This window comes from Sus scrofa, chromosome 14 (genome assembly GCF_054392235.1).
Source record: "Sus scrofa isolate SSC_HxYL_T2T_F1_AM1 chromosome 14, Sscrofa_HxYL_maternal_Yorkshire_Landrace_v2.0, whole genome shotgun sequence".
Classification (NCBI taxonomy): domain Eukaryota; kingdom Metazoa; phylum Chordata; class Mammalia; order Artiodactyla; family Suidae; genus Sus; species Sus scrofa.
The window spans coordinates 146,898,660-146,912,862 of record NC_139396.1 but is presented as its reverse complement, the minus strand read 5'-3'; the positions used below and the strand labels follow the sequence as shown (position 1 = coordinate 146,912,862).

The following is a 14,203-nucleotide window of genomic DNA, read 5'->3' as shown; positions in this document are numbered from 1 at the left end:
ATAACTCATTATTAACTTGTGTGTTTGCAAAGTAGATTTAAAATAAACATGTTAACTTGTCAGTATCCTATTTTAAAAAACAAATACACTGCTCTTTAATTTCAAACAGAGAAATTAACAGTGATCACCAGCTGATGCAATGCTTTCAGATGAGTACACACAGGCAGAACAGATACACTGGCGGTGGAGGACGTATGCTGAACCTTCAGAGGACTGAGGACCGAAGGGTCAGGGTGAGTTCTCTTCCCCGCAGAGCTAGCTCCAAACACCCTTGAGCTGCAGGGCTCAGCCCTCTCCTCTGAGTGGAGGGGAGGGGGTGACTTCCCCACAGGCTCAGTCAGTCTCTCCAGGGCCAGCAAACTCTAAGCCAAGATCTGCCAGCCTCCCAAGAGCTCTCTGTCCTCTCGGTGTGGGTACCAAGTGGGGAGCTGCAGCTGCTGCCCTGAGAATGTACAAGGTAAGAAGGCACAGAACTGGGATCTGGGTAACATACGAAAGAAAAGTGTGTGAGAGGCCACAAGGGAGGGGGAGTGGAGTAGGAAACAGAGAACTGAGTGAGAACATGTGAAAGAGCGTGGGACACTAGGACAGAGGAAGATTATTGGAGACAAGAGGTCAGAATTTAGCTCCGGACTACTAATATGTCACTTTAAAACTGTTGTCCACTCTATTAGAGAAGCTGGAAGGCACTGCTGCTGGAAGACAAGTAATATACTGATTACTTGTAACTGTGATGAAAACGCACATCTAAATCTTTACATAATTTACAGTAACTGAACACCTTTGAGAATAGACTCAAACAGGAAGTGTTCTTAGATTAAAGAATCACAAATTAGTGAGTGAGGACAAAGGCTCTGCCTGGACTCTAAGCATAGTAATTCATTTATATTCAATTCCATGTTCTCCTCCAACAATGGTTTTTCTTCTACTTGAACAGCATACTTTTAGGCAATGGCTTTGGCATCCATTTTCCTGTAGTAAGCAAGTTAATGGAGCTCAAATTCTACCTTTGGAATCTCTAGAGAAGAAACTGTGGTTTCAAGCTTAATAACTTGTAAATCAAGTTTAATGATAGTATTAAAATAAAATGAACAGCAAGTGAAAGCTCTAAAGCATTTGACAGACACTATCTGGAAATGTGAAAGATAATAATAAAACAACCAAATTAGAATCTATGCCAAGCTACTTCAGTTAAAAGCAAGCTTCCCCCCCCCCCCTTTGTTTTAGGGCTGCATCTGTGGCACATGGAGGTTTCCAGGCTAGGGGTTGAACTGGAGCTGCAGCTGTTGGCCTACACCACACTCACAGCAACACAGGATCTGAGCTTCATCTGCAACCTACACCACAGCTCACGGTAACGCTGGATACTTAACCCACTAAGCGAGGCCAGGGACTGGATGGAATCTGCATTATCCTCATGGATACTAGTCAGGTTCGTTATCACCGAGCCACAATGGGAACTCCCAAAAGCAGGCATGCATTTTTAGAAAACAACATACTTAGGGGGGAAATCACTTTAATTCTTCAGAATAGAATCTGTGAGATTTTTACCATGGATTTAGAAGGTAGAGTGGCAATCACAATTAATACTGAATCAGGACTCACAGACCTGCTGATCAAACCAGTTAGTCAACATCTACACTTCCTTGCGCCTAACTCTGGCTAGAGAAAAACACTCTCCCCGTGGACTAGCCTGACTTTCAATTCATGACAGCTAGCCCCAAATGCAGCCTTCAGGCCGTTCAGCAGTCCTACTGTATTTCCTTTGGGTGGTCATCCTCTCACTTTCCTGGCCCTCTTCTTTCTTCAAACCTCCAAACCGTCTCCTCCACCACCTCTTTCTCTCGGCTGACGGCTGTGCTTGCCAACGTACTAAGAGAACAGAAGCTTTCAGGAAAGAACTTCCACAAGCACCCACCTTCACAGCTACCCATCCAGATTACTGGGCCTTCTCTCTTTACTGGGGAAATGCTGCCCACATTCCTAGCAAAGGCCAGCCTTCCCCTTGTGCACTAGATCCCAGCCCGTCTCATGTCCTAAAGGATACCCACCCCCACCACATATCTTTGCTTCTTTTCTCTACTGATCTGTGCCATCAATGTAATAAAAATACTGCTCTCTCAACTCTATTCTTCCCTTTCTAGAAACGACTCTATCTTCCCTTGTCTCTTTAGCTAAACTCCTCAAAGAGCTGTCTGTGTTTGCTTTCTCTAGACCCTCCTCTTCCACTGCTTTTTAACCTGCTCTAATCAGGCACCTCCTCCATCATTCTGAAACGGCTCTAGTTGAGGACATCAATGAACTCTCTAACATTAAATCAACAATCAATTCTTAGTCCTTATCTTACCTGATCTATCAATAGCTCCTCCTTAAAACACCTGGCTCCAGGAAACTACACTCTCTTGGTTTTGCTTCTCCTTGCGTATATTCACTCTTCAGCCTTCTGTGCAGGTTCCTCCTCCTCCTTGATCTCTTTAGGCTGCAGTGCTCTACAACAGTGCCACCAAAGTATGCAGTCTGTGGACCGCTGTTGGTCCATCAACCATGATGAGTTGAGCACAGAAACTGAGAGTAAGGTTGGAAACGTTTGTAACATCAAAATGTGCAATTGGTGGCTTTGAATTTTATGTCTTTAAAAAATTAGTTTCATTTTAGAACTAATAACCCTAGAGCTAGCTTGAGATGGAGCAGCATAATGGAAAAGACACTAAACCAAAGCACTAGCTGAGTTGGGTTCAAATTCCATCTTTTGACCTAATTCAATACATGCCCTTGAGCAAATCACTTTATCTCTTTGAGCCATTAGCCTCCTCATTTATAAAATAGGCTTAGAACAGATGGTGTCTTTTGGTACCTTTCAGTTCTAATATTCAAGGACCTATTATTCTAAGATCACAGCCATCTGCCTCATGTGATGAACCGGTCTACCAGCAAATGGTGGCAAAATGATTAACTTGGGTGAGTTACATTGTTCTTTAATAAAAGAGAGAAAGAATCTCAAAGACTAAAAAAACCTGCTAAAATGGGGTTAGATCTAGATCTCTCTGTTTTACAAGACCACCCTCAAATCTCACCTAACTGTAGAGTAAAAATATAACAAATGAGAAAAATTACTAGATTAAATATTAAGAATTTGTGAAATATTTGCATTTGCGAGATGACTGTCATACCTTCAGCTGACAGAAACCAGCAACTGGGTGCTCCTTCAGTTAACTTTGTTCCTGATGGGAGGTCTAATCTTAGCTTGAACTGAAGAGTCTGTCCTGGAGACGCAGCCACTGGGGAAAGTCTAATGCCCGGAGCAGATTTAGGTAGTTTGGGTAATGTCCGTTTTTCTGCTAGGATTGGGCCGTCCACCACGGCACTTTCGGATCTGAAGACTGGGAGCTAGGGGGAAAAAGAAAATCTGTTTTGTTTTTACAATATTATATGGAGTGAGAGAGCTTATTTTTAGACTTCAGTACAAAACTGAGGTTCTGTGTCAAGGAAACTTAATTGTCATTCTAAACTGAATCAGAATGCATTTATAAGATCTCCTTACAATTACTTTGCAGGTTCAGAAAAATATTTCATCCTGGCAAAAAGACTGCCAAGATTTATGAAAGAAACTGAATTAAATTGTCTAATATGTTTACAGAGAGCAGGGAGATTAAAAGTAAAACTTTATCAATTTAGATGTAGTGGATATAACATACATCCTCTTATAATTTTCACTGCAAACTATTAGATGTCATTTATCTTACATCAGAGATCTACGTTAAGAGAAACGACACACGTTATGGTGGCAACCTGTTTGTATTTTAAAATGCATCTTGGAAATTCCTAGAATTTTATAAAAAAAAAAAACTTTTGCTTTTTTTTTTTCAGGAAAATGTGATTTATAAAGGGGTAACTTGAAATTTATTAGAGACCATGTCCATATCTTTAAGAAACTGATTAAAGCTTAAGTTTCTTCCAATTTTATTGTTAATGTCTTGAGAAATGTGGCTTCTAGAGCTCCTTATAAAGATTATTTGGTAATGAATCCATCAGAGGAAACAAAGACTACGCATTAATCTAAGGATCATTGAAAAAAAAAAAAATGAGACAACTCAACCCACATAGTGTGTGTGTGTGTGGTATGTGTCAGTATGTCTACATTTAAAAATAGACCCGAGTCCTCTTTTCTTCCCTTCTTTTCTGAAAGTTCATCAAATTCTCTTCAACTTCTAGTGTCTTTATCAAACACTCTTGGCACAAATGCAATGGTTTTAAAAATAACTGAATGTCCTTGACGTAAGCACTCATTCTCTAGTCTACCTGTTTCACTTTCACCACTGGACAAGACCTGACCAAAAGTGCCTCTGTCATTGCTGAGGATCACAATCTTTCTTTTTTTTTTTTTCATTTTTTGGCCACCCCTCAGCATATGGAGCTCCCGGGCCAGGGATCAGATCCTAGCCGCAGCTGTGGCAATGCCAGATCCTTAACCCACTGTGCTGGGCGTGGGATTGAACCCGTGTCCCTGCACTCCCAAGACGCCACTGAGGGAGCTCCCAGACTCTTTCTTAACATGATACCTTTTAACTATACTTTGAGATTACTTACCACAGAAACCGTTTTTGTTTCTAAATCCATCACTTTAATTTGATGGTTATTGGTATCTGCTACATATAATAACTGACCATTCTCTCCAATACACAAGCCTCCTGGTTCATTAAAAGTTGACTTGGTAAAACTGGAGCCGATTGTGTCACCTGCATCTCCAGTTCCTGCTAATGTTGTACAGCTTTTTGTTTTGGGATCCACAACTTTAATCTAAAAAGAGAGAAAAAAAATTTATATACCCAAGGCTCAATTTCATGTTTGTAGTATGAAAAAGTATAATATTAAGCAAGCTAAAGAATGCCTGATTGCCATTAGTATTCTTAATAAATCTCAAAAAAAGAACAGGCATTTCCATATTTTATTAAAATACCAAACATTCAAATTACAGTCTAAGGGGAGATATTTTATTCTGAAAGCTAAACATTGTAAAATCTCCAGTTACATCTTATCTACTTAAAGCAATCTCTGATAAAATTATTTATGGAACTAAAAAAAATTTAATATTATTCTTTTTCCTCAGAGTTAAACAGACTTTCTTCTCATGAGCATCTAACACTGGCTGAGGATTTGCTACTTGTGTTAATAATTTCCCATTGTGTTTCAATTATATTAAATTCATAATCTCTCATCACAAAATACTGGAGTTCCCGTTGTGGCTCAGTGGTAATGAACCCAACTAGTATCCATAGGATGCAGGTTCAATCCCTGGTTTCCATATACAGCAGGTGTGGCCCTAAAAAGCAAAAAAACCAAACCAAAACAAAACCCAAAATATTAACATTTATTTTCCACCATTTATTGTAAAAAAGAAAAATGCATAGTTGATGTAACAGAGACAAAAAATGGAAATGCTGATGAAAATGGAATAATTTGCTAACAAGCATGGCAACTATGCAAAAGCTTAAAATGCTGACTTGTTGACATATTAATTTCCCTGCTACCTGGCTTGTCCTTGCTTAATGAACATGTTTCTGAGCAGCTTTAATGGCTTGCGATCCACGATTTTTGGCCATAGCCATTGGGAACTGTTTAGCCCTTTCCCCAGCTCAGAGTACTACCATATCCTCTTTCCAAGGGAAGGACCAAGAAAAGTGAGGGGTGGTGTAGGTCGAAGATGTAGCCTGGATTCTGTATGGCTGTGGCCAGCAGCTGTAGCTCTGATTCAGTCTCTAGCCTGGGAACTTCCATATGCCACAGGTGCAACCCTAAAAAGCAAAAAAAAAAAAAAAGGACCAAGAAAAGAACAGAAAGGCTTATGTACAGTTGTCAAAGACTGTTATGTTTTAGACTGGCAGCTGTAGGAGGCTCATAGATCTTGCAGCATTTTAAATACCAAGTGAAATGCAGGGTATGATATAATTCTGTTAAGACTCACCTTGTGATTGTAAGAGTCTGCCACATAAAGTAAATTCCTTTTCTCGTCCCAAGTTACTCCAAGTGGGTGCTGAAGCTTTGCATTGATTCCTACTCCATCAACATCACCAAAAGCAAATAAATTCTTTTTTTTCCAAAAAGAAAGAAACAGCATGTATTAAAATTTTTTACAGTGCTTTGTTAGGGTATAAAGTGAAAATTAAAATGGCTATATATGCTACTTTAGTTTAAGAGGAAAAAGTATGATTTTATACAAACAGGGTTGGGCATTTAATCCAAACTAGGAAAAAAGTGATAAAATTATGAACCTGAATTAATTTGTGGAGCTTAGGAATTTTATTCACAAAAATCACACATCAGGTCAGGGAACAGTCACGTTTACTAATCTGGTGCTCTCTCCACTGTTTTGCCAAATATCTAATCTACACATTTCTCCCTTCCCTTGGTAATCAGTATTTCATCCTTCCTTTCTCCCTGAAGCCATTTATATATAATCAAGTAGAGTCAGTTTACTTTTCTTAGACGGTATTGTTACTTGTGTTTCTTTATGTTCACATTTCCTTTGTTTTGACGTCCATTAAGCCAAGAACTTCCTCCTTCCTAGATTTTATTAACTCTTCACAATTCAGAAAATCGCCAGCTTTGTAAGCAGGCACACTGCGCAAGAGTGCCTTTCCTTACCATGGGATCCCTCTCTCCTCCCACGAGGTGCTTCACTGCTCCATCTTTCAGTGAGACGGTTCTTACTGTGCTGCTCTCACTGTCTGCCACAAACAGGCAGCTCCAGGGATCTTCTGAGGCCACAGAAAGACCTGAAGGTTGGGCAAAACCTGCCTTGTGAGGATATGCGTTATTTCGATTCTCTTCATTTCCACTTCCAGCAAACCGAAGGCAGGTTCCTTTTTTTAACTCACTAAAAAAAAGACAAGTTTATAGGTGAAGTCAACGCTGTTACTGCTGTTTCCAACTTAGATATTAACAAATGAATGTAAATGATGAAGTCAATGGGGATAAGCATTATATAGAAGATCTGGGGATCTTGTGCAAATCGGTTTTCACTGTAGTTTTTCTAATCATTAACTTATTTACCTACCTTTCTACTTTTTGTTCTTTTGATTAACATAACTGAAACTACTTTCAATGGCCAGAAAGGAAATCCTTGATAATGTCAGAAATACAAGAATAAAAACCATATCATTGAAGGGATGTTTTTTTCTTTCTCCTAATGATCAGAGATGGGTACAGCTAAATCCCACCTTCACTTCTTGACCTCTTCTTAGCTTCATGCAATATTAGATATGAAAGGGAATTAAAAAGATTACCTAGCTCTTCATAGTTTAAAGCTTTAATTTGCATTAAGTGTATTATTTTTTTGTATATAAATAGAGGCTGGCAAAAAGAATTAAATCATTTTTGAAAAATAGCCAGGTACTCATTTTGAGAAAATAATATAATTATACTGCTCTAACTAATCAACTGTATACATCCATTTCTTATATAAACTAGGAAAATTTCTATTTAAAGAACTATTGTAATGGCGTTCCTGTTGTGGCTCAGCAGAAATGAATCTGACTAGCATCCATGAGGATGCAAGTTCGATCCCTGGCCTCACTCAGTGGGTTGAGGATCTGGCACTGCCGTGAGCGGTGGTGTAGGCTGCAGAAGCAGCACAGATCCTGCATTGCTGTGGCTCTGGTGTAGGCCAGCAGCTACAGCTCTGATTCGACCCCTGGCCTGAGAACCTCCATATGCCACGAGTGCAGCCTTGGGGAAAGAAAAAAAAAAAAAAAAAAAAAAAAAAAAAAAAAAAGAACTATCGTAATGACTCATTTTGTAACACAGAAAAAGTTTTATACCTTGGTTTCTAAGTTTATTCCAGAGGAGCTGTAAGGAAGACACGGTAGGGAGAAGCTGACTTCAAACGCAAAATGATAGCGACTGTATGTCGTTTTCTAAAGGGCACGACATGTAAAGTCCAAAATGACCATCAGTCACTCATTGGTTGATACGATCCCAGTGTTCTTTTTGTCTTTTTTTTGGTCTTTTTCCAAGGCCACACCCACGGCATATGGAGGTTCCCAGGGCTCCAATCGGAACTGTAGTCGTTGGCCTACGCCAGAGCCACAGCAACACCAGATCCAAGCCGCATCTGCGGCCTACACCACAGCTCACAGCAATGGTGGATCCTTAACCCACTGAGCGAGGCCAGGGATGGAACCCGAAACCTCATGGTTCCTAGTCAGATACGTTAACCACTGAGCCATGACGGGAACTCCTGATCCCAGTGTTAACTTAGGTAGGGAGCAGAGGGTGGAGGCAAAGGGATACAGAATGTATACATATGGACACTTTTTCAAGGAACTTATAAAAATAACCCGGTCAAAGAGATACACGTAATAACAAATATGCCAAATAAATAAAGGAGTTGTAAAAATTTAATTTGCCTTAATTAAATAAGAGGTAGAAAGAGTAGAGAGAAATAGTAACTTCTAAAGGGTTAGGAGTTATTACCACTTGAAGATCTGTAACAAAGATAAAGCATCCTTAAAATTGTAATACTGGTCAAAGGGATCCACTGGACATTTTCCTATTGGGAATGAGTGACAACTCTACTTGTGCGGAAACTGATTCCACTGATTCCACTCTGGACCACCTAAATCCAAAATAGCCGTCACTTAAAACAGCACATCCTGCTCATCTCAGCTGCTTCTTTTTTGCTGTTGATGATTACACCTCATCTTAAATGTTACTGGTCGCTTCACTGTTCAGGCTACTGTCATCCCTGGCCTGGATAAGAGCAACAGCCTCCTCAGTGATATCTCTGTCTCTAATCCTGCCACACTCCAAATGCACTTGAATGTTTTTTCAGAAACACAAATCTTATCGCTTTACTTCCCAGCTTAAAAGTTTCTATAAAGGGAGTTCCCGTCGTGGCGCAGCAGAAATGAATCCGACTAGGAACCATGAGGTTGCAGGTTTGATCCCTGGCCTCACTCAGTGGGTTAAGGATCCGGCATTGCCATGAGCTGTGGTGTAGGTTGCAGACGTAGCTCGAATCTGGCATTTCTGTGGCTGTGGTGTAGGCCAGTTCAACCCCTGGCCTGGGAACGTCCATATGCCGCGGGTGCGGCCCTAAAAAAACAAAAGGACAAAATAAATAAGTAAATAAATAAGCCTCTGGGGGGAAAAAACAGTTTCTATAAAGGCATGTAGAATAATGTTCAAATCTCTTAAAAAGACTCACAAGGCACTTTATGATCTGGCTTCCACTGATAGCACCAGGGTCATCTCTTGCCTGGAAAACCTCTGCTCTTCTAATTCCTTCTTACGCCTCTATCAGGTTTTAGTTTAGCAGCTTCTTCCAGGAAGCCTTCCTTCATATCTCAAATCTTATTTATATTGGGTGTACCTCTTATTTATGTAAAGGAGAACTTAAATTTCAAGGACTGCTGCAGTGATTCCTTTTACACATGGCACCTATACTGCCCAACTATTTTTTGATTGTTTGTTGAGCTGATTCCTCCTCTGAAAACCTACTGAGGATAGTAACCACATCTTTTCACTTTATTTTTTTAGTTATTGTCTTTTTAGGGCTGTACCTGCAGCATATGGAAGTTTCCAGGCTAGGGGTTGAATCTGAGCTGCAGCTGCCCACCTACACCTCAGCCACAGCAATGCCAGATCTGAGCCTCGTCTGTGACCTACACCACAGCTCATGGCAACACTAGATCCTTAACCCATTGAGTGAGGCCAAGGATTGAACCTGCATCCTCATGGATGCTAATCAGATTTGTTTCCACTTAGCCACGATGGGAACTCATTTTATTTTTAATATGGTGAATATATCATCCATCCCTGTTGCCTAGCATAGTGCCTATGTATAGTTTAATAAATATTTGTTAGATGAATGATTAAATGCTGTAAAATCTCACACAAAGCAATACATACATATTATTTAGAAAGTCTCATATTTTGGATTATTGATACAACTGCTCCTTTCTACTGAGGAAGGTAAATGAGGTGACTGGCACATACTTTCTAGGGTGACTTGAAAGTCTTTATAGTCTATGACTTTCATTCATTAATTTTTTTCTGCAGACCCTTACTGAGCTCCTATCATGTGCCAGATACTGTGCTAGGTATAGAGGACACAAAAGTGAATGAGAAAGGGCCCTTTCCTTTATTAAAGGGAGTCTGTAATTTTTTAAAAGAGCTTGTCTAGTTATGTAAACAGATACACACAGCAAAAACAGAGAAGATGAGAGAGATGTGGGAGGGAGGAAGGGAGAGACCAGAGGGGGAGGAGAAAGGAAAAGGAAGGGAAGGAGGGAGGGAGAAGCAGAGAGAGTGTGAAGTATCAGTGCAGTGAGGTAATTACCTCTGGGGAAACGACTGTCTGGGTCACATAGAAGAGAGTATGGTGCGTTGTACCTGGCATGGTAGAGAGAAGAGGAAAGGCTCTATAGAAAAAATGCAAGAAACTTTATAGAGAAACTACTCTCCATTTTATATACTTAACTGGCAGCAAAGCTACTACATTTACTGTCCATGCCAGGCACTATGTTGAGGTCTTCTTACATATTCTCTGAAGAAGCCTCTGAGGTAGAAAGATGGAAACTGAGGCTTAGAAAGTTAAAGTGGTTCTCCTAAGCTCATGTAGATAAGTGGCAGAGCCAGGACTCAATCTCAGGCCAGACTATAAAACCTGAGCTATTAACCACTCTGCCAATCCAGTCTTCAAATACTTGAATTACACAACCATTCCAAATCTATGGGATGCTGCAAAAGCAGTGATCAGAGGGAAATTCACAGCAATATAGGCCTTCCCCAAAAAAGAAGAAAAATCTTAAATTGACAACTTAACTACCTAAATGAATTAGAAGAACAAACAAAACCTAAAGTCAGTAGAAGGAAGGAAATCATAAAGATCAGAGAGGAAATCAATAAAATAGAGATTCAAAAAACAATTGAAAAAAAAAATCAATAAAACCAAGAGCTGGTTCTTTGAAAAGTAAACAAAATCAACAAACCCCTGGCTAGACTCACAAGAAGAGGAGAGAAAAAACCCAAATAAATAAAATAAGAAATGAAAAAGGAGAAATCACAACAGATACTGCAGAAATAAAAAAAAAAAAAAAAAAAAGAGAGGGAATACTATGAACTATCTATCGTATGTCAACAAATTTGACAACCTAGAAGAAATGGACAACTTCCTAGAGACTTTTACAGCCTGACAAAACTGAATCAAGAAAAATAGATCAACTGAACAGAGTGATCTCTAGAAATGAAATTGAATATGTAATAAAAACACTCCCTACAAATAAAAGTCCAGGACCAGATGCCTTCACAGGCGAATTCTACCAAACCTACAAAGAGGAACTTATACCCATCCTCCTTGAACTTTTCCAAAAGACTGAAGAAGAAGGAACACTTGCAAAGACATTCTATGAAGGCACCATCACCCTAATACCAAAACCAAACAAAGATACCACCAAAAAAGAAAACTATAGGCCAATATCTCTGATGAATATAGATGCAAGAATTCTCAACAAAATTTTATCAACCGAATCCAACAACATATAAAAAAGATTATACACCATGACCACGTGGGGTTCATCTCAAGTTCACAAGGATGGTTCAACATACACAAGTCAATCAATGTCATACACCACATTAACAAAAGAAAAGTCAAAAACCACATGATCATCTCAATAGATGCAGAAAAAGCATATAACAAAGTCCAACATCCATTCATAATAAACTCTTACCAAAGTGGGTATAGTGGGAACAAAGCTTAACATAATAAAAGCCATTTACAACAAACCTACAGCAAATATAATACTTAACAGAGAAAACCTGAAAGCCTTCCCACTAAAGTCTGAACAAGACAAGGATGCCCACTCTCACCACTGTTACTCAACATAACATTGGAGGTCCTAGCACAGCAATCAGACAAACAAAAGAAATAAAAGGTATCCAAATTGGAAGAGAAGAGGTAAAATTGTTACTGTGTGCAGATGACATGATACTAAATATAAAGAAATCCCTAAGGACTCAACCCAAAAACTACTTGAACTGATCAACAAACTCAGCAAAGTAGCAGGATATAAGATTAACATTAAAAAATCAGTCACATTTCTGTATACTAACAATGAAATATTAGAAAAGGAATACAAAAATACAATACCTTTTAAAATTTCACCCCCAAAAATCAAATACATGGGAATAAACCTGACCAAGGAGGTGAAAGACTTACACGATGAGAACTATAAAACATTAATCAAGGAAATGAAAGAGGATTCAAGAAGTGGAAAGATATTCCATGCTCCTAGATTGGAAAAATTAACATTGTAAAAATGGCCATACTACCTAAAGCAATCTACAGATTCAATGCAATCCCTATCAAGTTACCCTTGACATTTTTGACAGAACTAGAACAAACAATCCAAAAATTTGTATGGAACCACAAAAGACCCAGAATCGCCAAAGCAATCCTGAGGAACAAAAACCAAGCAGGAGGCATAACTCTCCCAGACTTCAGGCAATACTACAAAGCCATAGTAATCAAGACAGTGTGGTACTGCTACCGAAACAGACATACAGACCAATGGAACAGATTAGGAACTCAGAAATAAAGCCAGACACCTATGGTCAATTAATCTTCGACAAAGGAGGCAAGAATATAAAATGGGAAAAGACAGTCTTTCCAGCAAGTGATGCTGGGAAAACTGGACAGCTGCATGTAAATCAATGAAACTGGAACACACCCTCCCATCATGCACAAAAATAAACTCAAAAGGACTTAACGACTTACATATAAGACAAGACATATCAAACTCCTGGAAGAGAACATAGGCAAAACATTCTCTGACATCAACCTTACAAAGGTTTTCTCAGGTCAGTCTCCCAAAGCAACAGAAATAAAAGCAAAAATAAACCAATGGGACTTAATCAAACTGACAAGCTTTTGCACAGCAAAGGAAACCATTAAAAAAAAAAAAAAAGACAACTTACAGAATGGGACAAAACAGTTTCAAATTATGCAACTGACAAGGGCTTAATCTCTAAAATATACAAACAACTTATACAACTCAACAGCAAAAAAGCCAACAACCCAAAGGAAAAATGGGCAAAAGACCTGAATAGACATTTCTCCAAGGAAGATATACAGACGGCCAACAAGCACATTAAAAAATGCTCAACATCACTGATTATTAGAGAAATGCACATCAAAACTACCATGAGGTACCACCTCATACCTGTCAGAATGGCTGTCATTAACAAGTCTACAAATAATAAATGCTGGAGAGGGTGTGGAGAAAAGGGAATTCTCCTGCACTTAGGTAGGAATGTAAATTGGTACAATCACTATGGAAAACAGTATGGAGGTACTTAGAAAACTATACATAGAACTACCATACAACCCAGCAATCCCACTCTTGGGCATATATTCAGACAAAACTTTCCTTGAAAAAGACACATGAGCCCACATGTTTACTACAGCACTATTCACAATAGCCAAGACATGGAAACAACCTAAGTGTCCATTGACAGATGACTGGATTAAGAAGATGTGATATATATACACAATGGAATACTACTCAGCCATAAAAAAGAACAAAATAATGTCATGTGCAGCCACATGGATGGAACTAGAGACTCTCGTACTAAGTGAAGTAAGTCAGAAAGAGAAAGACAAATACCATATGGTATCACTTACATCTGGAATCTAATATATGGCATAAACGAACCTTTCCACAGAAAAGAAAATCATGGACATGGAGAACAGACTTGTAGTTGCCAAGGGGGAGGGGAGGGAGTGGGATGGACCAGGAATTTGGGATTAATAGATTCAAACTATTGCCTTTGGAATGGAAAAGCAATGGGATCCTGCTGTATAGCACTGGGAACTGTATCTAGTCACTTATGATGTAGCATGATAATGTGAGAAAAAAGCATGTATACATGTATGTGTGACTGGGTCACCTTGCCCTACAGTAGAAAATTGACAGAACATTGTAAACCAGCTATAATGGAAAAAATAAAAATGATTATAAAATAAAACAAACACAAATACTTGAATTAATGATCAGGGATATCAGAACTACATGTTAAAAGGTGTTTCCAGTTCTCTTTCTGAATGATTGATGGGAAGGCTCTTCCCAAGCTCCTTAAAGTCGGGTGTGGTTTTGAGACTTCCTGCAGCTGATGAAATGTGAGAATGCAAGTAAAGTGATGTGTG

The 14,203-nt window shown here is 39.1% G+C and overlaps 1 protein-coding gene across 4 annotated transcripts in view; it reads right to left on the bottom strand.

Moving 5' to 3' along the window:
• NHLRC2 (NHL repeat containing 2) overlaps nt 1-14,203 on the bottom strand; it is an 80,076-nt gene that overhangs the window by 9,840 nt on the left and 56,033 nt on the right. For 3 of the 4 annotated variants that reach the window (NM_001243561.1, XM_084992894.1, XM_084992895.1), the window contains 4 exon segments: nt 3,171-3,387; nt 4,588-4,797; nt 5,963-6,085; nt 6,643-6,874. In NM_001243561.1, coding sequence (NP_001230490.1) covers nt 3,171-3,387; nt 4,588-4,797; nt 5,963-6,085; nt 6,643-6,874 — 782 coding nt within the window. 4 annotated transcript variants of the gene reach the window in all.